General features: G+C 45.2%; 1 protein-coding gene across 1 annotated transcript in view; it reads left to right on the top strand.

The window, feature by feature from the left end:
- LOC138511482 (complement component C6-like) overlaps nt 1–24,065 on the top strand; it is a 504,666-nt gene extending 480,601 nt beyond the window's left edge. The window contains exons 17-18 of the mRNA XM_069627197.1: nt 13,890–14,128; nt 22,602–24,065. Of these exons, the coding sequence (XP_069483298.1) occupies nt 13,890–14,128; nt 22,602–22,789 (427 nt within the window). The 3' untranslated portion in view covers nt 22,790–24,065. The remainder of the gene's footprint in view (nt 1–13,889; nt 14,129–22,601) is intronic.
- Nucleotides 24,066–24,648: the final 583 nt, after the last annotated feature.

Genomic DNA, 24,648 nt, shown 5'->3' with positions numbered 1-24,648 from the left:
ATACTCGAAAGCTTGCTAAAAGACAACTAAATTGGAGAGAGAATCTAAAAAATAAGTAATGGGTGCTTCAAAAATGTTGAGATGTGGTGAAGAGGTGAAGTAAAGCCAGATAAAGGATTGGTAAAGGAGTAATGAATCATCTGAAGCGAAAAGAGTTAATGAAAAGTGGGATTATCCAAGTCGGGGGGGAAGCAGTAAGGCATGGAACGCAACATTCTGATATGAAATAATGCACCGAAATGACTCATTTCTGAAGCACCCCATAGATAGATAGGGGAGGAATTGTTTATAATGTTGTTTTTTCAAAAAGTTTGTACAAACTAAATGAAAATAATTTTTTTTTTTAAAAAAAAGGATCGTTTTCTGATCCCCTTTGATCCCCCTCCCATGCCTCGTCGCACCTTGAAACACTTGTCTATAGGCCCCTTATAAATGCCATATCATATCATATCACAAATTAGCTGATATGGAGAGGCTGATCTTTAGGAGAGCCAAAATAAATTCTCTTTTCAAAAGGATCTGGAAGAAATTAATGGATTCATATTAGTCTTTGTCAATATTTAAGTATATAGGTCGGGCTGTAGGGGGTGGGTGGGATGTATATATCTATGATTTATGTATATAGTCTAACGTAGTCTTTGGATTTATTATATAATATGTGTAATGTGATTTCGCTAGAGTTTAAGTGCTATAATGTTTCTCTTTGATTATTATGATTTTCTATTCATAAAATGAAAATAAATAATACAAATAAAAAAAAACCTTGACCTGACAGAAACAAAGAATCTCCTCAATGCCCTGTGCAATTATAGACCGGCTCAGAATGTGCCATAGGGCAATAGGACAACTCCCAAAGTTCTGGCCGGACAGGTCAGTTTTCTGGACATTACGGGATGCTTTAATAACTTGGTCCATTGCACATCTTGTAGTTTGATGAATATTATCTATTGGGCAAGTAGGCTTGAAAATAGACCATTTCACACAAACGAGCTCCAAAAAATGTGACCCAGATCAAACAGTTGATTATGAAAAGTCACAAAGTGTGAATCTGGGACACATTTATATTGGTGCCTGGGAACAGGGGTGCAAAGAAACCTACATTTCAGGGGGGCTAACTTGTGATGTGCGTGGGGCTCACTTGGAGGCTCCACCCTCACTGTAAATTCTTTGTGCGTTCTAATGAGACTACACTTGTGCAGCATCAATGTTACAAGCCTTTAGCTCTCTCCTTTACGTCTGAAAGCACCCACTTAAGAACCGCTGTGAGAATGAGTGGTCGCCTGCTCCCCTGCCCCCCAGTCTTTGAATCACTCACCTGGCATGCAATTACTAACCTCACATCACGATTTCCATTGCCTAAAAATGTATGCATATGAATGCAGGTGTTAACAACAGACTGCTTTGTGTTAGTAATTGCCGGGCCTTTGTTAACAGCGAAGCCCATGTGCCGCTTAGCATCCTTGTCCTGATCTGTCCCGCCTCGGGTCTGTGGGTATGCCAGGTCGAGTCAACATAGCCCAACATTTTTGTAGGGCTATAGACCGATTAGTTTATAAGCTGATGCCCGTTTAATCCATGGGGTGCCCCTCCCTCCCCGGCCCCCAGCCAATGGTGTTGTGCCACTGCCTGGGAATATTTTGCACATTCATATGCATCCGTGATTATATGGGAACACCGGTTACCATGTTTTCATTGCAGCAATTTTTGCTGCAGTGTCATAGCGTTCCTTTTTTTGTTGCATTTAGCATCGGTATGCGAAATGTGGTAGATAGTTTGTGGCTAGTTGCCCTGAGCCTGGTCTCCTCTGTCACAGGCCAGGGGTCTTTCCAGCCCCCCATGGCAGCATTAATCTTCGCCATATAGGAACGCTCATGCAAATCATACGTGTTTCAATTACTCATTTACATTTCAACCCCTGAGCAGAATGTAGCTGACCCTCATGGGTAAAAGCAGTGCTTTAAGTGGGATTAGAAATTGAGGGGGACTCTCGCTAGGGGGTGTGGCCTAAGTACGGGTGTGCTTAGGTCACGCCCCCTATTGAGAGCCCCCTATCCTCCTTGCCTAAAGGGTGGGGGCTGCTAAAAGAATCCGAGCTGGGGCGCACTGGCATTATTACCTTTGATGCGCCCAGCCCCACCTTTTAAACGAAAGAAGGGGCTGGGCGCACCAAAAGGCGTGACACACGTGTGCCCCAGCTCACACCCAGCAGGCAGCCTTTTCATTCAAAGAGCCATGAGGTGCAGTGCTTTGCTGGGGGTTCCTTGAATGAAAGTGCTGCCTGCTGCTGATGGCCCTGTACTCTGAAACAGGAGGATGGCTGGACTGCCCAGCTCTCCTTTTGGCTCCGCGTAAATAGCCATCAGCCAGCATGAGGAGCCCAGGGGCTTCATGCTGGGTGATGGCTATTTACTCAGAAACAAAAGGAGGGCTGGCATTCCAGCCATCCTCCTGTTTCAGAGTACAGGGCCGTCAGGCAGCCCACACATCACGGTTACACCTGCTGCTTGCAGGTGTCCGCACTTCGGTTTAGAAAAAAGAAAATGCCTTTTCTTTTCTTCTAATCCAAAGTTCTGACACCTGCAGGCAACTCGTGTAACCGTGCAGCTGCTACACGGGTTGCCTCAGATGTCAGCATGGCCGGGGCCAGTCGGGGGAGGGCACTGACAGGGCCCCGGCTCGGGAACCTTTTCTGGAGACTGGCGGGGCTCGGCACCGGCTGGCACCGGCCCACTTAAAGCACTGGGTAAGAGGCTGACCCCGGCGATCCAGCCCCATGAGGTCAGTTGCCACATGCCTCTGCACGTGCTGGGAATGCTGCGTCACTTAGATGTGCATGGAGTCCTCAGCCACGCTCTCCTCCTTCACATGAGTGAGCGCTGCAGAAAGCGGGGAGAAGTGAGCCTCACATTATGCAGCTGGGAGTCTTTGCGAATTGACCTCAGAGTGGGCAGTAGACAAGAATTTCACCACTGAGAGTTAGTAGAAATAAGAAGGTGGAAGAGAGCACGACCACGGTGATACTGATGGAAATAGAGTTCATTGCCCACAGCCTATGGATAAAAGGTGTACCAGACTTGCACTCTCTAAAAAGAGGCAGATTCCACACACACTGAACAATAGAGAATGGGTCTACTTCACAAATGTGCAATAGCACTGGCCCGCGATGAGTTTTAACAACATAACTGCCTGATCTGAAGAGGAACTTTAAGGCGAATTGCATCTCTCAGTGTGCATTAATTGCTACGTGAAAAGAAGCATCGATTATAAAAAAAGATCAAAATATATTTTTCCTCGCCAAAAAATATCCCCATCAGGACTAGAAACTACGTTTTTACTCCCACAAAAATAGTTTTAATCCCTACTTAAAAAAAATAGGGTGTAACATTCTTCCACTTCAAATTCTTATCTTGAAACATGTTTGTCCACTTAAGATTTTGGATGCAGAGTATTGACTGAAACCAAGGCAACCTAGATTGTTATCCAATGAGAGAGGTCCCTGAATATTACGCGTGGCTTCAGTCTTCTGGTCCTGCCCATGGAGTCCCTCATTTTGATGGATTCATACCTCCTTAAAAAGTCAAGTTATTTTGAGACAAACAAACAAGCGCGTGACAACAAACAGTGATTGTAAGGTAACAGATAGTGCTATTGCTCCAATTCTCACCCGCACATAGTTTAGAAATCTTGGTGAGATGCTCGCGGGAGGATAGCTCAGGGGCAACGTGCTCCCCTTAGAAGCAAGATGACACGAAGCAACACATGTTCGATCCCCCGTACAAACCTCTGGGTTTTAAGCGCGTTATAAATAACCTATCATATCATATCACTGGTGTTGTCCCTATGAAAAACCCGTTCAATAGCGAGGTATTTAAAGCACTTGACCCCTGCGTTTCACTGGCTTGCATGCAGCACTCCCAATTTTGGCATCGATGCACGAGAGACACAGTGTAAGGAAGGAAGTCACCCAGCATCAGGAAGCCAGGATTAGAATCTAGGTTTTCAGGATGCATAGTCTGCAACTTAACCCCAGAGGTTCCACCACATCCCCATCCATGGAGCTCTTCCCCCACTACTTCCCTGTCACACACGCTCTGACAGCCACCTTACTCCTCATCTACGAACCAGATTTGACATGAAGCTTTACATATTCACATCCCAACTCTCACCCAGTACTAAACCAGTACCCATCCTTTGCCAGCCATCAGACCTCTCCATAGTTCCTATGTCCCTATGGCCTAAAGCAATTTGTTTGTATGGAGCAGCCACATGGCCAAATCAGCTTTGCTCATCCTATTATACTGACCAGCCCCTTAACATCCATCACCCAGCAGCCATGTAAAAGTCTCTACCAGGTTGGCAAGATCTGCAAGGGCTACAGGGCTCTTTTCTCCAAGAAATGCATCAGGCACAATGGATTTGTCTTTTACATGAATTGCAAAGTTACCATGCTCAATGGCCTTGTACACAAAAGGGTCCACTCATAAAGCGCAAGACCCGCAAAGGATTCAGCAGCCACCTCAGGATACCAACATCTAGGAGCAGATAGCTTTCAGCAATGGATTCATGTTGGCCCTATTGCATTTTTACTTCCCTCGGATCACTGGTTGCCTGTCAGGAATTACCCCATTTGACAGCCCACTCCATTGAGCCACATTGGAGCCATGAAGTCATCCACTAGTATTCTAGACCACATACCCAAGTCCCACTGAACCAGTGAGGTTTGGCTAAGGGTTACCTAGGTGTGGAAAGACCTGAGGCAAGCCCAGCCTCATGAGCCCGGCAGATGGGGAGAATGCAGCAACCTGACCACAGTGACCATAGCAGAAATAACAAACCAAGCCAAGAATGGCAGGGAACACTGAAACCCCACTGACTGTGTGTGACTTTTATTTGATTGCCAAGAGGCAGATCTCCAGGGAATTGTGGGACAGACGGACAGACTTTGATTCTCAAGTGACGCAACTCCACCGCGTGTGCATGTAATAAACAGGGCATGCCATGGATCGCCAGTGCGACCGTGGAACCCGGACAGAGAACACAATGTAGCAGGTGTTCCATATTGGCAACAAGGTGGCGTGCTCGATCCAACGCATGAACCCGCAGGGCTGAGGCGGTGACATTTCTTGGGGGCATTTTTCTCCTGATTTCCATGCTGCAGAGTCAGCGAGTTTTTAGCGTACGGCCGCCATTTTGTCTGCACGTGGTGGTGAGGGTTGCAGCTCCTGTTGGGAATGCTCGTGTGCCTCCCACGTGAATATTTGGACCCCCCACGCAGGGGGTAACATCCTGTTGCTGAAAAACTGGATTCGGGGTGTTTTTGAACACTTTTCTCTAGGGTAATGTGGTGAGGAGAGGGGTGAAGCCCAGGGAAAATGATTAATTTTTCATTTTTCTTTCCCTTTGTCCCATCCAGCTCAATTGTTGGCAACTGTGGCCTGTGCGCTGGGGAGAACATTCCTGGCTGTTTAGACACTAGTGGAGGGACACTCACTGCAGCAAGCCCGAGGGTGGAGTGTAGGCGACTATTTGCACGCTCCATTTCTTCGGCGCATCCCACCTGGAGGAGGGCCATCGTGAGTAGCGGCCCCAGTTTCCACATGGGGTGCTCATGCGCTCAACACCATGGGTGACCAAGTAGATGGTGCAGGAGCCCAGGCGCCGGCAGGAACAGCGGCCCAAGTGGCTGCAGGTGCGACAAGACAACAAGGGGGGGTGCTTACACCAACACCTGAGTTTGATATTTCTGGGGCCCCGTCGAGCCTTGGACCAAGGTGGAGGCTCTGGATAGACCGTCTGGACATGTACCTCCGGGCTACGGGTGAGACAGATGAGGACAGCAAAGTGGCCACACTTCTATACTCAGCAGGAGCACCCGTGCACAAAATCTTTTAATCATTGCAGCCAGTGGATGCATCATACACAGCAGCCAAGAATGTGTTGCATGAGCATTTCATGCCATTAGCCAACATGGACTATGAGCGTTTCGTCATGCCCCAGACAGAAAGATGATGAGTCTCTGGACACGTTCTATGGCCGTCTGTGCTGGATGTCGATGTCATGTGCCTGGGAAAACCCACAGATCATGTCAGGAACCAGCTCATTCAGGGCTGTTGGTCTGGCAAGCTGGGAAGGCAGGTGCTACGGGTGCCGGGACTCACACTTCCCCGAATACTGGAACTGGGCCGTTCCCATGAGGGTGTCGAAAATGGATGCAGCCATTCGGCCAGGGAAGACGGAGGAGGAGGTATGTGCCGTGGGCTGAGGTCAAGGAGGGAGAGGCGCCTGACGACTGAGTGGTGGCCAGCATGACAGAGGAGGAAGGTCTCTGCAGTCATGCCTCAAGTGCTGTTATGATCTCCTGCACCCAGCGGAATGCCCTGCACAGGGGAAGGCGTGTGTACGCTGTGGGGCATTCGATCACTATGCCCGGATGTGCAGGGCACCGTTACCAGTGGTGATGCAGAGAAGGCTGGTAAGGGCAGGGTTCTTTTAGACAATTGCGCCTGGCCAACTTCTCCCAGGTGGATCAAGGGGAAGATGGCCTGACTCAGGAGGAGGGAGAAGAGGATGAGGAGGAAAATATCTTCCTCATATCCAGCGTCTGTGCGCTCCGCAGTGTTAGGGGGAATTCTTATTTCTGTGCTAATTCCCTTATACCATAGAGACCCCCAGATCTTTTGCTGGACTTTAGGACTTTTATTTTTTTATCCTGGAGTGAGTGAGACCTTTTCCTCACTCTCTCATGCATTTTTGATCTGATTTGGAATCTGTGTTTCTTTTGGTTTTGGAATCTGACAAACTCTGTAGACATCACCTTTTGCATTGTGACACACAGTACCCTCAGTGCAGTGTCACAGAGAAGCCCATTGGATTTCTCTTAAGGTTTAAATACCTTCTTTTGGGTGAACTACTGTTCCCCAGAGTAGCTAAGTGAAATTTACTTTACTTACCAGTTTTTCCTATGTAGGTCCAGTACAGCACATTTTATGTGGAAGTACTGGGGGTTACTTAGTAGCCCCTTTCCCCACTTAATCATGTAACATTTTTTATGTTACCCTCACTACATTTAATGGCTGGTGGCAGTGGTTTAATATTCCTACCCTTGTGCGTTTTTACCGCAGGCTGAATCCTCAGCTGCAATATTGCACCCACGGGTGCCCATTTTGTCACAATGGCCCCGTTTTTTGCCATTTCTCACTTGTGAGGTCTTTCTTGGGATTTACTCTGTGCGGCAAATCAGATTTGGTCCCTTTGTTCATTTTGTCTTTGGAGACTTCAATGCTGAAACCTGCCTCTGGCAGGGCATGAAGCAAGGGAGGTTCCGAAACTCCCTGTGCTTAGTCTCCTTGGTTACAGGAATGCACCCAAAAGTGATTGGCTGGCTGGCTGTCCTTGGAGGACAGCCACCCTGCTGTGTGAGTGACAGCTAGGCTGCAAATGAATGGGAGAAAACTCGATAAAAGGCAAGGTCTCTTGGAGAGAATGCAGAGTCGACCACTGGACAAAGGGACCAAAAAAAGAAACTGGAAGAGAAGCTTGCTGCACCTTCTGGACCATTGGTTTGCCCAGTGAAGCACTGCTGCAGTGCTCAAGCTCCAATTTTTGTATCGACTAGAGAAGCCCGGAACTGACGACTTCTTCCCTTGGGTTGGTGGGACCAACTGACCCCAAGACGAACTTGACTAGAACCCCTCTCCCTGCTGGCTGTACTTCTTCGCTGCTGCTGGATCAGAGTGCCAGGGTACAGGAACACCAGGACCGAGAGCATCGTCTTTGAGCCAGACCCGAGCTCCAGGAAGATCCTGAGGACCCTCCCGAAGCAGGGTGACCCAAGCCTGAGCCACCTCAACAGAGTGCTGGACCCCAGAGGCAAGGGAAGCCCACAAGGTGTCCATGAACTGCGGTGGTGCTATTTGCCTGTGCCGCTAATCTGGAGTAAGCCCATTGATGCCGCTGACCTTCGAACTGCAGTGCAGGAGTCCTACAGAAGTCCTCCCTCTTGTCCCCACGACTAAGGCCCAGGAACACAGGAATGCAGGACTGCAACCAGAACAGAAGCCAGCTGGATCTTTTTCTTCAGAGCTAAGGTACTGTCTAACTAGGGGTACTTGCATCTTGTTGTTTGTTGCTTGCTTGCTCTCACTAGAGACTTGCATTAGCTGCCTCTTGCAGAGTTGCTTGCAGCTTTGCTTTTCACAAACCTCCTAGCTTGTGGCCCTACAGTGATTCTTTTTTCTACAAACTCTCTTTATAACACTGTGCAAGACTTAATGCTATCTACAAGACGTGCCTCAGCTCCCCTAGACTTTGTTCAATTGACATTAGCTGTCCTGGCTCCCTGCAGACTCTTCAACCCTTTGACTTTGTGTTTATCTGTCCCTCATAAAACATACATAAGTTACTGGTATTGCTGGGAAAGGGTTAACCTATACTTCAGGGGGGATTGTAAAGTATTCACCTGTTCAGAGAACTTGTTAACCTTTGTTTCCTTTACTAACCTTTTCCTTTTTCTACAACCTCAGTATTGCATTAAATGTTAAAGTGATATGTCAATGACCACAGTATCCTAGCAATTGAAGTCACCTCAGGGTGTAGGAAGTGTGTGTGTGACATCCCAAAAGGGTATCTGCTTGCTTAACTGAAGGGTGAGGAAGTGTATTTTTGAAGTGTATTTTATTGTTGCATATTGCCCTTTCTAAAAAAGACTTTTTTTTAAAACTGACTGTTAAATTAATAAATAATTGTTTTACTAGAAAACCTTGAGTATAAGTGTTATTTGAATACTTGTCATTGTAAATCTCTATGTTACATCTCTATAGCTCACAATTACCCCTCTTGCGATAAGTCTGGCTGCTCAGTCACTCTACCAACGTGTGTAGTACAGACCTATACCAATAGTTGGGTATCTATTGCCAAGGGGACAAGGCTGGTGTAGTCTCCCACAGGGTTACTACATACAATCTTGCCGAACACACGCCACCACCAGTAGGCAGCCACAGTGTTTTGTACAGGTGAATGAGTCGACGGTACCTCTGCTGGTGGACAAGGGGGCACAAGTGAATGTGATGGCAAGGGTGCATTATAATGCCATGTTGGTGGCCAGAGCGCAGATATTCACGTTTGGTGGTCAACAGCCCATTCCATTGGTTGTAGCGTTTGAGGCGAATGTCGAACATGGAGTGACATCCATCAAAGCTTGGTTCTACGTGACAAGTGTTATCAGCAACACTCTACTGAGCTGTGCAGCGGCAGAAGCATTGGGCATTGTAAGCTTCGCAAATGCAGTGTACGTGGAGGACGTACAGGGACTTCTCACAAACTACAGCCAGCTGTTTGAGGGGATAAACCGCATGTCTGGCGAACCTGTGAGGCTGCATATCAATGAGTCCTTACAGCCAATTGCGTTCAAACTCCACAGAGTCCCTTTCCATCTGCAGGACCTGGTGGATAAAATACTGGATAATCTGGTGGTGCTGGGCATCATCGAGAAGGTGGATGGACCTACCCCCTGGGTGTCGCCTATAGTCATTGCACGTAATCCGAAGGAGCCTGATTCAGTGAGGATCTGTGTTGATTTGAGGCTCCTGAACAAAGCCATCAAGTGAGAGAGACACCTCACTCTCAGCTCTTTTTGAAACTTTACCTGCGTGCTGGATATCATCAGGTGGTGTTATACCTGGACTAGAGATACATCACCACCTTTACAACACACCAGGGCCTGTACCGGTACAAACGATTAAGCTTTGGTGTGTCATCAGCAGCAGAGGTGTTCCAGAACATCAACCGTGGGGCCCCGGTGAATCTGGAGGGTATCCTCAATATCAGCGATGACATTCTGATGTTCGCGAGGATGGAGGCTAAACACATGGAATGGTTGGTAAAGACTCTGTAACTGCTGCAGGTGCTGAGGCTGACTTGCATAAAGAAAAGTGTGAATTCCTGAAAAGAAAAATTGAGTTTTTTGGATTTGTGTTCAAGTCAGGGGGTGTGTCACCCCGGGAAGGTCAATGACTTTGTGGAGGCAAGGCCCCCAGAGAATGTAACCGTAGTCTGGAGACCTATTATGGCCATTTCATCCAGAACCTAGCCTCCAAGTCAGAGCCCCTGAGAAGCCTCACCAGTAAAGATGTGACGTGGCAGTGGGGCCCGCTAGAGGAAGCTGCTTTTGAGGATGTGAAAGAAGTGGTGGTGGATGCCAGCACGTTTGGTCTGGGTGCGGTCCTTACTCAAACAGAGGCACAAGGAGAGATCAGACCGATCGTCTATGGCAGCAAGGTACTGTCGGAAACCGGGCAGTGCTACTCGCAGATTGAGCAGGAGGCCCTGGTGGTCTTGTGGGGATGTCAGCATTTTCGACTGTACCTGCTCAGACGGCCGGTGACAGTGGTGACTGACCACAAGCCTCTGCTACTGATCATGGCTGGCTCATCATCAAAGCCCCCAGCTTGGATTGAAAGGTGGATGCTGGCACTCCCGGACTATGGGGTCTCACTGGTGTATTGGCCGGGCAATAACAACGCAGCAGATTATCTTCAAGGCACACAAGAGGCGGGGTGGAAGAACGTGAAGACATCAGTGGTGCAGCATGTACAGCTAATTGTGGAATCGGCGACCCCAAACTCAGTGCCACTCCAGGAGCTTGAGAAGGCAGCTGCAGAGGATGAGTGTTTCCAGATACTGAAGGCAGCCCTTCAGCAGGGGTCGTGGAATCGGTGGTGAATACCCTAGCACAAAGGACCCAAGAGGTGTGGTTGATGCTGGAACAGTTGTGGAGGGTGAGCTGACATTTGTCGAGTCAGGACACTTACTCCGTGAAGACTGCATGGTGGTGCTGATGTGCAAAATCCCACAGGTCATAGAACTGGCGCACCAGGGTCATCAAGGGACAGTGAAAACAGCATCAAGGTTACGTCAGAAAGTGTGGTTCCGTGACCTTGAGAAACGGGTGAAAGAGTTTGTGTCGGCCTGTGTGTGGTGTCTGGCGGCTGCCCCGGGACAGAGAGAGACCCGAGGAATGAGGCCCTGGGAGATTGTGCATGCAGACTTTGTGTCTACCAGCAGAGACACTCACTTCTTAGTGGTGATCGAACCCCGAAGTCGAATTCACAAAATCTGTGGCGTTTGAAAGGTGGCCATTGCCCTGGAAAAGATAGTTGCCACTCATGGGTTGCCTCAGACCCTGTGCTCCGATAGCGGACCGCTGTTCCAAAGGGACAGTTTTGCTCAGTTGATGGAGGAGTATGGCATACAACACAGAAAAATGACACCAGTCTGACCATGTGCCAACGGCAAGGCCGAGAGGTTCATGAGGACCCTCAACAAGGTGTTCGGGATTGCTCATGGCCAGGGCCACTGCCTACAATGGGCACTGTACTAGTTTCTGAGGGAGTATAGGGCCACCCCTCATGCGTTGACTGAAGTGGCTCCAGCAGAAGCAATGTTTTGACGGTGTCCGAGTGGGTTAATACCTGAAGTGAAGGAGTGTGAACCAGCCGTGATTGATGATACTCAGGTGGAGCAATAAAAGCGACTGAGGACAGAAGGAGAGGTCCCTGACTTCATCCCCGTTGATGAAGTGCTGCTGAAGAACCGGCATCCACAAGGCAAACTGTCACTGGTTTATGAGCCTAGTCCCATGGACGTGGTAGCTGTGCGGGGCTCTATGGTGACTGTGTCAGATGGAACTGCTACTGTCACTCGAAATGCCAGCTTCTTTAAGAAGGTGGCAGAGACCAGGCCAGAGGCAAACCTACGAAGAGACTGTGTCGAGGGACCTGACGAGGGCTGTGGTGTGGCCCATCCGCTGAGTCCCCTGGGTCAAGGGGATGCAGGTGAGGCAAGTCCGATCCAGGGGGCGGGCAGGAGGTATTCCCCCGAGGGCAGGGAGGGAGAAGCCTTCCCATCTCAGTGACTATGGGACTCATTACAATTTGCTGGACCGGAAACAACAGTGCCGGTAAGCTTATCAGCACCGTTGTTTCCGGACCAGCAAACTACGAGTCTGTGAGCGGGTTGCCTACCCGTACGCCAGGTCTGCCCTTGTGGGTGGAATGGCACCCACCTGCAGACTTTCACTGGAACACCGGCACCGTTTCAGTGGTCCTCACTCCCATAAAGTCCTATGGGACTCAATGGGAATGGGGAACAACATAGTTCCTGACTTACCGGCAGCTGGGGTTGTAATACCCCAGTGTTATCCGCAAGCCAGTCGCTGGTAACTGCGTACGGGTCTGGCAGCATCCTGCCGGATTTACCGGCATGGCTACCACCGGACTCGTAATGAGGGCCTATGTGTTGGACGCGTGAACTGGTGTGCCCGGTCCACAGGCTAAGCGTAAACCTGTGGGCCTTGGAGGGAAGTAAATAGAGGGGTGTTGTTATGTTTGGAGTGGAATGTTGAAATGATATATGTGTGCCTCCTATTGTATTTCTTATGAAAAAGGAGTGTGGTCCCTGCCCCCTTAAGGGCACACACGCGGTGGAGTGATGCAACTCTGCTGTGTGTGCACATAATAAACGGGGCGTGGCATACTTCTTCTCTAACCAGTCTTCTCAGTTCTGTTGAAAAATACATTTTATTCAGTGATTTGAGTCGGGGTGATAAATCCAAGGGTACTTTGACAAGGGTATTTGGCCTAAATGATGGGCGTGGCCTGGACTGTGCATTGCATGACGGCACAAGGTGTGGACCTCAAACATTTTTAAAAATGTTAATATTCGCCATCACCAATCTGTCACATTAACAGATAACTGACAAAATAGCTTAAGTTTTATGCTATTTTGAAACATTGAATACAAATAAGTTAGTCCCCAAATCTATCTTCTTAGCTGGAAGGAGATAGATTTGGGTACTAACTCATATGTTTTTCTATCTCCTTTGTGTTGGTGTTGTCCTGTCACTCGCAGGATAGCCCCAGTGGTTGAAGTGTAAAAAAAAAGAAAAGTAGTGGAACGTTGTTCGCTCTGTCTGCACTCTTTTCTGCCTCTGCTGCTCATCACTTGCTCCCATATTCAAACCCCATACCTGGATTATTTGTTTCCGCCACGCCACTCCACAACGCTGACACAACAGTTCTAGCAAGACCGAAGCAAGACTGAAGAAAGCATTGTAAGAATATGCATTTAAATGGCCACCATTAGTGTGTCGCAGTCCCCCATAACATGCAGACCTTCCAATCACCCACCACGCGCATCTCTTAAGGGACATGCCCATGACTAAAGCCACACATCCCCCTCCACTTCCAATACTTGCAAACACTGCGGCGTCTACAAGAGTGGGCTTTATGTGCCTAGCAATCTATTGAATAAAACAAAATCATCCCAGCACCGTCAAAATAGCACAGTGCGATGTAACACTGGCTTGTTACCTGCAGGTTTGAAACAACAGCAGGTGCAAAAGCAAAAACAAAGTGTCTTTCCCTGCTGCCTGGGTGGTGGGAGTCCGGGCAGCAGCAACAACAATTAAGTGTCTTTCCTTATCGTCAGCTTTCCTTGCTGTCAGGGTCATGGGAGTTGAGTGAACTCAGGCAGTGAGAAAAGTTGCTTTCCATGCCGTCGGGGGGGGGGGGGGGGGGGGGGGGCGCACAGGCTGGATTGAAGTTTTGGGGAGACTGCCGGGGCTCTGTCCCAGCTAGCCCTGGCTCACTTAAATTTCTGATTTTATTCAACACCTAAGTCATAGGGTAAAACAAATGTACTTTGTCAACATTCGGAAATATGGCCCACAGACCCAGTGTCATATAAATGTCATTGTAATGCATGCCTCTACAATACATATATAGTTAACTTCACTTGCCAAGGTCCTGCTTCACAGTAGCAGAGGTTGTGTTTAGGTTGACGTGTATCTCTCTTGTGCTTAACACTTCACATAAAATGTGCTTTTTTTGTAGCCACCACTCAGAAGATCTGTGCATATTCGATGCAACTACCGAAACATCCTTCACACAATCCAGCTGTCAGTACTTGGCTGAGAAATGCCTGGGAGAGAAGCAACTCCATTTCCTGCATTCTGGCGCCTGCAAAGACATCAAGCTCAACTGGGTGCTTGACAGGATAAAGCTGTCTACTAATAGCACAAAACAAGAGCCATGTGGTTATGACATGTGTTATGATTGGGAAAAGTGTTCAGGTAGGTCTTGAAACGTGGCACATTATGAAATCACTCTGTGAGGGTCTGAGAAAAAGAAGGCATGGGCAGAAATGAAAAAGTGGCCCACAATTACAAATTGTTATTTGTTGCTTTTCACTACTAACTGTTTGAGCACATCCTGAGTACATTTTGTGGCCTTTTTCTGGGGAAATTGTGTATGTTAGCACCCCCTATGTGTGGGTCAGCCTATCAGATGGCTACATCTCACGATCCGAACCCAGGTTTGAAGCAGGCATCAAACTGCAAGCACTCCCGGGCCATCTGCTTTCGCACTGCCCAACGCTTTAAACATCTCTCCACCTCCCCAATCTCACCTGCCCAAGCCTGGTCCCACTTACTTCTCTCTGTTGCAGTCCCACTCTGCCGCTCCTTGCCACAACGCCTGCCCTGGCCACCATCGAAATGAAAGAGGGGCTCTGCACGAAACCCGGCCCTCCTTTTCCATGGCATCTGTGCTAGGTGAGGATGCCTTTGTCAGAACGAATGGGCCATGCGCTGGCTGCGGCTGTTATTTTTTACAAATGCATTTCTCCTAGCCCCCCGCATATTTGCCTTGAAGTGCAAATAGCAATAAACACGTGTTCTGGGGGATAAAGTTGATAGGCCTGAGCGCCGACATGGGGTCCCTCGTTAGCGTCCCTTGATGCACTTGGGCCTAGTGTAGTAACTTATCAGGCCAATGATGACTCACAAAATTAGTCCACACTAGCCAGCTGAGCCATTCCTACATGCATTGCCATAATGGCATATAGGGTGTTAGATGTCTGACACAGGGCAACAGGCCTACTACCAGCTACAGCTCACCGGAATAATACGAAAAAGTCGCCCTGAAAATGGCAACATGTTAATTACTGCACCTTTGTGCGGTAATAACATGCTGACCCCCACTAAATCGACTAATGGAAGCAGGTGTTGCGGGGGTGTCACCTGTTTCCCTTTGTCGGTGTAGTGTCGGTCAGGGGTTGCGGGGGTGTCCCCCGTTTCCATTAGATGGTAGCGGGAGCAATAAAGACAAAAAAAGAAAAGAAAAAAGGACCCTGCAACGCCAGTTCAGACCCACATTAGTGGGCGAGAACTGATGCTGCAGGGTCGGAGAAGAAACGGCGGCAGACTTCACGTTGTGCCGCAGAAAAGGTAAGAGGGTAGGGGGGAGGCAGTTGTGGGGATGCAGGGTACAGTGATCTATGTGATCACTGCGCCATAATGGGAGTCAGCAATTTAATTGTCGACATTATGGGCGGCGAGGTGATCACATAGATTCCATCTCACCCACTGTTATGTTATGTTAGCAGAATTTATATAGAGCAAACCTACACCAAAGTAAGTGTCATGGCATCAAAAAAACTAGTGAAGGAAACAGATGAAAGGAATTAGAACATGAATGTTTTCAAAAGCCAGTGGAATAGTACATGATTTTCAGTTGCTCAAAGCAGGCACTGGAGCTCATTGTCTAGCAAAGCGGCTGCAACATAGAAAGCAACATAGAAAGCACAGCTCCCCATTCTAGAGCGATTAACCCGTGCGACCTGAATCAGGGCCACATTTCCATAACGGAGAGACCAAGGGGGAACTCCAGCAGCCGAATTTTGCAAGACTTGGATACGGTTCAATAAATAGGCTGGGTGCACCAGGAACAAGGAAATACAATAACCCAGAGTCCCTAGCACAGAAGAGGTGACACCAGGGGCACGGAGGTGAACAGGCAAAAAAAGAACAACCTTGCGAAGGATCGTTAATTTGTAGTAGCCTCCTTGACAAACAGCACTCACTTGGCCATCAGGTAACAAGGAGGATGAGATCTTGCATCCATGATTCGTCCCCACAGATACAGATTTATGGAGGGGCCCAAGAGAACAGGGCCGAAAGGGAGGTAGCTGATGGAGCGCTGACTGCCAATACCTTGGTTCTGTCACCATTCAACTTGAGCCAGTTGTTGCTCATCCAAGTTCCCACAGATTACAAACAAAACCGAAGACATTCAGCTACACCCTGTTGAATGAGGTCAAGACGCACTATTATTTGTGCGTCGCCAGCGTAAGAATAACATTGAAAACCCAGAGACTGTATAAGTTTAGCCAAAGGCTGAATATAAACATAAAACAAAATAGTGGAAAGAGCTTAATCTTATCTTGGGGAACCCTACAAGTGATAGGTAGAGGAGCAGATTTATAAGGAGAAAGTCAACGAGATTGTGACTGATCTGTCAAGAGGAACAAAGCCAACCTAGGACCAGTCCTGCAATATCTGCAATGGATAATCTATTCAGCAAAATGGAGTGATCAGTAGTGTCAAAAGCAGCTGACATATGTAACAAAATCACTACTCCGACACCACCTTGATCTGTTAGCCGAGCCAGAACATCCACTACCGAGATGAGTACTGATTGTGTGCCATGATTTAGGTGAAAGCCTGACTGAAAGGTATCAAAAAAGAGGACTCCTCTAAAAAAGAACCAGAGGAGAGATCTAACCAGTGTTTCAAGTAGTTTCATTAAAAAGGTAAAAGAGGAATAGGGCCATAGTTAGCTGGAGAAGAGGATCCAAAGAAGGTTTTTTTAACGGTGGAATCACCAAAGAGTGCTTCAAAATTGGGGGATTTGTATTTTGAATTTTATTAGAGCTTATATAGCGCTTTTGGTTTATAGTCATTCCATCGACAGCCAAAGCATCTAATACCATACCATCTAAAAAAAAAGCATCTAATGTATTTTGTTTCTTTTTTTTATGGGGGGGGTCCTCCCAACCCCCCTTTGAAATCCATTTCTATTTAACTAAACCCTTCACCATCTAAAAAAATGCATTAGATGCTTTTTTTAGATGGTTTGGCTGTCGATGCTTTGGTTCTCGATGCAATGACCGGATACCAGCGCTTTTATCCAAAGCACTGCACAAAATTTTAAAACAACAGTACACAAATATGAGAAAAATAGGGAGGATCAAATATCAGTTCTGAAATTAAACAATCATGGAGAGTGGAGAAGATGATTTTTCAAAGAGACCCGAAAAAGGGAATAGACAGTGATAGATCGAAGAGATAAGGGAAGTGTGTTCCAATGAAGAGGAGCAAGAAGCTGGAAAGAATGAAAGCAAGACTCAGTGCAGGTTGGACGAGAAACAGTCAACTTAAAAAGACAAGAGGAACAAAGAGATTGAAAAGGAGTATAAAAGCACAGGAGAGCACCAAGATAGTCTGGAGCTAACCCATAGAGAGATTTAAAGACTAAGCAGAGAAAATGGAAGTTGAGAATAAAAAGGTAACCATCCAAGAGATCCAAGTGATTCTGAAATAGAATCACAATAAGAGAGAAGACAGAGTAAACGAATAGAAGAGTGGTATATAGATTTCAAAGGAGCCAGATGAGACCAAAGAGCGTAACAGAACAGTCGAAAAGTAGAGAAAAAAGGAGAGAAGAAATAAGCAGTTTAGTTGCATGGAAGGTAAGAAAGGAGCAAACTTTGCTAATATTATACAGATGAAAACGGCAAGACCGGAATGTGAGACAAATATGATGGGTAAAAGAAAGATTAGAATCCAAATAAAGACCAAGATGTTGCACAGTAAGAGAAATAGAAAGGGTAGAGGGTGAAAATAGATGGTGGGGAGAAAAAGAGTTAGCAGGGAAAAATAGAACCTCAGTTTTCCTGGTGTTCAAGGTAAGAAAGTGCAATGACATCCAAGATTTAATGGCGGAAAGACAAGAAGAAAGAGTGTGGTGAATTTCAGGTGTGAAAGATGAGAAGGATAGGAAAAGGTGTGTCATCAGCATAGAAGTGATGAGAGATTCCAAAGGAATCAACACAGGAGCAAGTAATGAAGTATAGAGTGAAAATAGAAATGGACCCAAGACGGAACTTTGGGGAACACCATGCACGAGGGGGAGAGGTGAAGAGGTTTTTCCACCCCACAAAACAGAAAAAGTTCTGTTAGAAAGATAAGAAGAGAACCAAGAAAGAACAGAACCTCTGAAACCAAAAGAGGAGAGGGAGTCAAGAAGTAAAAAGTGATCAACAGTATCGAAAGCAGCTGATAAATAATAAAGGCAACAAACAGGGGTAGGAGAGAAATAGGGCGGAAGTTAGAGACAACAAGGATTGGCTGAGGGTTTCTTTAGAATAGGAATGATGATAGAATATTTGAATGCAGTAGGAAACGTGGATGTGGAGAGACAAATGTTAAACAATTAAACAAGAAAAGGTACGAAGGAGGGATAGATTATAGGAATGAGAGTAGATGGTATGGGGTTCACAGTGGCTGCTGTTGGGTGGACTTTGGCCAACAGAAGCGTTACATCAGATTTGGACACGGGAGCAAAGTCTGACAGGAATGTTAGAGATTTGGGTGGAGGTGGAAATGCAATGGAAGGGGAGGATGAATTGATAATATCCTGATGAAGAGAGTAAACCTTAGAGGAAAAGAAAGAAGCAAAATCAGAGGCAGAGAGAGGCAGAGAGAGTGGAGTTAATGGAAGGATCAAAAGAAGGAGGAGAGAGAATACGGGTTAAAGTTTGGAACAGACACCTAGGATGAGCAGATTGAGAATGAAGAAGATCAGAAAAATACGTACATTTAGCAGAGTTTAAGCAGTTGTCATAAAGAGCGTGATAAGAGAAATAAGCAGAATGATTAGAAGGAGAACGAGACTTAAGCCAGCATCTTTCCAGACGACGTAACAGCTGCTGCATGGAGCAAAGATGGGAGGCGAGCCAAGGTTGGGCATGTTTGCGGGTAGGCTTAAAAGCAGAAAGAGGATATAGTTGATCAAGACCTGACAGAAAAGCAGATGAGAGAGTGGGGGAGGACTCGTTAGCAGAAAGGGAGCTAAAGTGTGGAAGCGAATGAAGACTATTGGTACAAGTGTCGTGATAGAGTGAAGAATTGAAATTACGTAAGTCGCATCGGTAGAATGTGTTGGGCAGAGAGGAGTAGGAGAAATAGAAGATACAGAGAAAAGCGAATGGTCTGATAAGTAAACAGGTAAGGTTGACACAGAAGAAGAGTAAAAGATGAGAGAAAGATTAGATCAAGTGAGGAACCAGAGTCATGCGTGGAGGGAGTAGAAAGTGAGGCAAGTAAATGAGAATCGAGAATAGAAAGAAAGGGAGAAGAAGAGGGAATTGAAGAAAGATGAAGATTGAAGTCATCTAGTAAAAGAAGCACGGTTGGGCTACGAAGAATATGACAAAGAAGGTGATCAATGTCGACACAGAATGTACCAAGAAGGCCAGATGGGCAACAGATGAGAAGAAAAGAAATAGCACGAGGAGCAGTAAAAATCTTGTAAATAAATTCAAAAGAAGTGTACACAGGCGTGTCAACAGGAGAAAGAATAGAGATATAGGAGGGGCGATAGGGGATGCCAACGCCGCCTCCACGGCCAGTGGTACAAGGGACATGTGAAAAAGAAGACAGGAAAGTAGTGAGAGAGTCAGCAACAGTGGAATTATGATGTTGAATCCAAGTTTTGGAAATACAAAGAAAATTAAAACATAATCTTAAGAAAATTTCCAAAACTGCTGATGACTTGTTACATAAAGATCTTGCATTCCAAAGGCCCAGATCTGTGGCAGCAGAGGTGTCAGTAAGTGGTGGATAGATGAGATTAGGATTCACACATGTGTTGCTGATCTTATTGTCCGAATGTAAGCTGTCAGACGATAGGTGATTGGATATTAAGATAGTTATGAGGAAATAAAACAGTAACCTGATGTTAGTCCTAGAACCGGGCAATGATTTGGCCGACTATACTGGCGAAACCAGGAGAGTGGGAAGCAACATAGCTACAGAGCCATGGGCCGTTGTACAGCTGCGGACAGCTATGTCTCTCTTAGCCCCACTTCGCCTGAAGGCGGGTTTACCAAGCCGTGGCGAGCGGGGTGAGAGCAATAAAACTAGTCGAGAAAGAGTGGTTTACAGCATCAGCAACAGATGGTGTAATAGTGGGCATTCACTCTTTCGTAACCAAAAGAGGGATTGCATCTAATGGTGGAGCAGATTGCAATCTATTTGTGGCCTCTACAATGTCATTAGAGTCATTAGAGTCAAAGGATGGAAAGGATGACCACAAATACGATTGACTTATAGTAGCCATGGAAGTAGTGTTGGCCATGGTCTGACGGCAAGACTGCGCGATATTCTGACGAATAGCAGAGATCATATCTATAAAGTATGAAGAAAGAATATCACAGAAAGTTTGAGAGGGAGTGAGTTATCTTAGCTATGAGGGAGCAGTGGCCAATGATTGTACAACTCTGAATAATTATTTGGGTTGATTCAGAGCATATTCGACGCAACTGGTGTAGTACAACTCCGCTCTGTTTGAGTTGTTCGGGGGTTGATCTTAGCCATACACACTAGTTGTTTTTGTTTTTAGGTTCCGTTCTAGAACCTTCTGACTGGATTAACTCCAGTATGCATGCATTGCATACGTGTCCTCTTCATTGCTTGCATATCCTTTCTTTGTGCACGATTCTTAAAGGGGATCTCATTTGGAGCATGGGCATTCTACACTGCAGTCCCTAATAAGTGGAATTGGAGCAAATAAGTTGTACAGGCCTTTGCGGTCATTCCCTCATTGATTAAAGCACTAAATACCTCTGGAGGTGTTTTGTTCCTATGAATTTGTGTCAGGTGGCTCCCACTTTCAGTATGCTGTGAGTGCTTTGAATTTGATTCAAGAGGAACAACTGATGCACAAAGCCATACATAGGAAATTTAAGAGAGTCTTCATAAGTCGAAGAAAACGTAGTGTTTTGGGAAAATGCAACTTAATGGAATACAGCGGACCACCTTTGTCTTTCACTTGTTCACTGATGCAAAATCTAGGATAGAAGGTAAAAGGGGAGCCTGGGATATCTCCTGAGGGTGATATATTGTGATATATTATGGGGGGAGAAGATCAGTGATTTCTTGAGGTGTATAATGGATCTGCTCTTTTCCAAGAGAGAGAGAGAGAGAGAGAGAGAGAACGTGAGACAGATAGAGAGAGAGAGAGAGAGGAAGGGAGCGGGAGATGGATGAATAAATAAAGCATACTGTGGACAATAGGGCAGTAATGAAAGCTGGCTTGATAATCCAGTCAGTTAAGCGTCCACTTCAGGGTTCCAGGTGGAAAAGAACAGCATTTATGGGACAATTTACAAAGAATGTTGCGCCGACCACGGGATTACGCAAAATGCAGTTGCAGCAAATTGCACTCGATTCAAAGAAATGTGAAGACTATTAAATCTTTTAAATCTGAGGCTAGCCACCGAGAAAAAAGAACCTGAGCCAAAATGGGAGTGAAGAGGGTGTACTTTCCCGGAGCAAACCATTTACCATTTCCAAAAATGGGCATGAGTGTGCCTGGAGGGGTGGAAATGAGGCAACAGGAATCACAAATTCCAGTAAATTGTACCTATATTCCAACAAGGCATACATTTGGAGCAAGAGAAAGTCTGCTGGAGCAAGTTTGCTTTGTTAAAGAATTTCCCATGAAAGTTATCATAAAGGTTTAACGTCAAAGAATTTCCCATGAAAGTTATCCTAAAGGTTTAACGTCATTTTTTTATGAAATATGGTCCGTGTCACCTTTCTCATTTCTTTGTCCATACTGTTTGTTTTTTGCATTCTAGGTGCGAATCTTAGCTGTTGAACACAACTTACAGCACTGCCAACTAGCAAACACTGCATATGTAATACTTTGTGAATCCCAATATGTAAGCTAAATGAAGATGGCCACAGTTCCAATTTGCCTGTGCCACAAATTGCATCCACAAATGGCAATGCAGGTGAATCAGGCACCTGGTATTTAATATGTAAGCACTAAGAGACAATTTAGTTCTGATTTGTGCTATTTGCTGCTTCAATGTTAAATCATTACTATTAAAGGGCTATCACTGCATAATTTCTAATAAACACCATTAAAATCATTGTATTAGTTCCATAAAAACTTGTTTAACAATATAGGAATTTGCATGGTCTCTCAATCTTAAAGCGCCCAATGCAGCCGGAGATGTTGAATAGGAGCTGTAACTGAGAACAGCAGCGATTCCTTCGAACATCGCAGCCTCCAAACCCTCAAAGAAGAAATATACCATTCTGAAAACATAGACCCAAGTCAAACGCACCTTGAGAGGGCCGCATACGTGGTTCTTTGAGCATCACATGGCGCCTCAAAGGTTGCGGCACCCAATGGAGTAACTTTGCTGAAAAAGTTGGGGGGACATGACATCCAAATGAAAGGGGCGCCTGCCAAATGAGTGGGACAAAATGGTGTGCCACAAAAGTTTGAGGGACAACCACCCTTGCCCCACTAACATTGCACTCATGGTCACAGCCAAAGTTGCTTGTGCTGCAAATTCGGCCGCAAATGGCAATGTACATGAACCGAGCCTATAGAGTTTCAACAGCGCACTCTTAGAGATTCCATGATGTGAACGTCTTTCTTTCAATATTTTCACTTTTCTCTTCACAGATCAACTATCACAGTGTTTATGTCTGCTGCCATACCAGTGCCCGCCCCTGAAAGATGACGCCCCCCTCTTCTGTATCCAATCTGTATCGACTGGGAGGAAGAAATCCGCCGACCTCTGTGCACTGGGAGCTACCAAATGTGCCAAGGTTAAAGCAACCCTACTCCACGATGGGAAGTGTGTTGATTAACATTGATAGTCTAAGCACGTCATACTGGGCTCAAGAAACGGGGGAATATGTCTTAGTAGCAGTCTAATCATTTCGGTTTGTCAACATTTCTGTAGTTTACTTTCGGTTTTGCAACCGATAGAGCATATTATTCAAAAATACTTTAAATTTGGTTTAGGTATAGAGAAAATGTATTCCTTAAAATTACCAGAATATCAATAAAATATTGGTATTAAATGCTCCAAATCTGTTTTCTTTACAGATTATAAATATAGTTAATTTAATAAAATAGAATTCTCCTGTTCTGTTCATGTAAAAACCTGTTTTGCCTCCTATTATTTTTCACTTTTGATGAATATATGCACATTTTTTAAAGAAAAGTAGATTGCGAAGGAGTGCTTTCAATCAAATAAAGGTTTTGCACAAGAACTACATTTTTGGCAGGCCTAATCACGTTAACTTTATATTTTGTTTTAAAAGTGCAAAAACTTTAAATTCTTTTCTTGCTGGCCTTCATCGGGCCCCATTATCTCCCCTGAGGGATGCCTGTTAGATCATCTTCTTACTATGTGCATTCTGTTTTATGTTGGTGTTATTGACATATATATTGATCAGATTTCAATCTTGTATTAGGAATTTTATGTTTTGATATTTTGTATTATTTTTCTATGTGTTTTATTGAAAAGCACTCTATGGCACATAGACGGCTGTTTATAAAAACTCTAAAATCATCAGTACTCTATTAGGGTGTTTGGGGGGGGAATTTGTGGTGGGGAGGTGACGTTAAAACAAAGGGAGGGCATGAACCACTCTCTGCCAAAATAAAGAGCAGCATTATATAAGAAATACAATATTTGGAATATTTAATACATTTTAAAAGAAGAGTGATGTTTTAGTGCTACGAGAGGAAGGAAAGATAGGAAAAAATGCTGAATTACTGAGTCACCTCCATTTAATATTTGTGCAGCTTTAGTGTTGCGATATTTTTATATAAAAATAAAACTATAGACTGAAACTATGGTGCACCAAAATAAAAAATAGAATGTATTTTAATTGTAATTAAAAAAAGGGAAATAAAAAATAGTAGTACCAACATTTACATTACCCAAATTTAAATAATTGAAAACATGACATGGTGCTGGGAAATTAAATAAATGAGATTAGGACATCGGCGGGTAAATGTGCTGATTAGCATCAAAAAATGAAGAAATGGCTATAATAAAATTGGAGTTGATTTTATAATATGTTTCTGCTGCATATCTCTTTGTGTGTAAATAAAATATGGAATTTTGATTTATATCTTGCTTTCGATCATCTGTACAATAATTAATTTAAGCTTCTAGGATTTTCATGAATTCTGAAATAAAATTCTTTAATGTCAATCCTGTTTTATATATATATTTGAACGCCTCGAGACTGCCCCTGGGTGGTAACAGTGCGTGGTATAAAGCAACATAACTAACATAATGTAAGTGGTTTCAACCCAGCACTTCTCCTAAACCAATGCCTAGCGAGGGATGCCCAGCTGGAACCCTTATTTATATATGTTTATGTCAAAAGTTATTTTATTTCTGGAAGATGTACCCTTATATAACGCCCCTCTCTTTGAATCCCCCCGGTCTCACTGAACCAAGAAATAGGTTTGTTTTGCAAAGTTAAAAGATTTATTTGATGAATTGAACAATATGTATATTACACTTTTATGAATATGAATAATATCGAAATATCACACTTATTAATATTTATACAATGATCAGCAATGGGTAATATTACAATAATCAACAATCTCTTTAATCAATTAGGAGTATGGATAAGAAGAATAATGCAGCAGAGAATAAAACTTTGTGTGGGTTCAATGAAATGCAATGATATGAAATTAA

Source organism: Ambystoma mexicanum, chromosome 6p (assembly GCF_040938575.1).
Source record: "Ambystoma mexicanum isolate Mex_15411 chromosome 6p, UKY_AmexF1_1, whole genome shotgun sequence".
NCBI lineage: Eukaryota > Metazoa > Chordata > Amphibia > Caudata > Ambystomatidae > Ambystoma > Ambystoma mexicanum.
The sequence above is the reverse complement of the archived record's forward strand: the minus strand, read 5'-3'. Positions and strand labels throughout refer to the sequence as shown.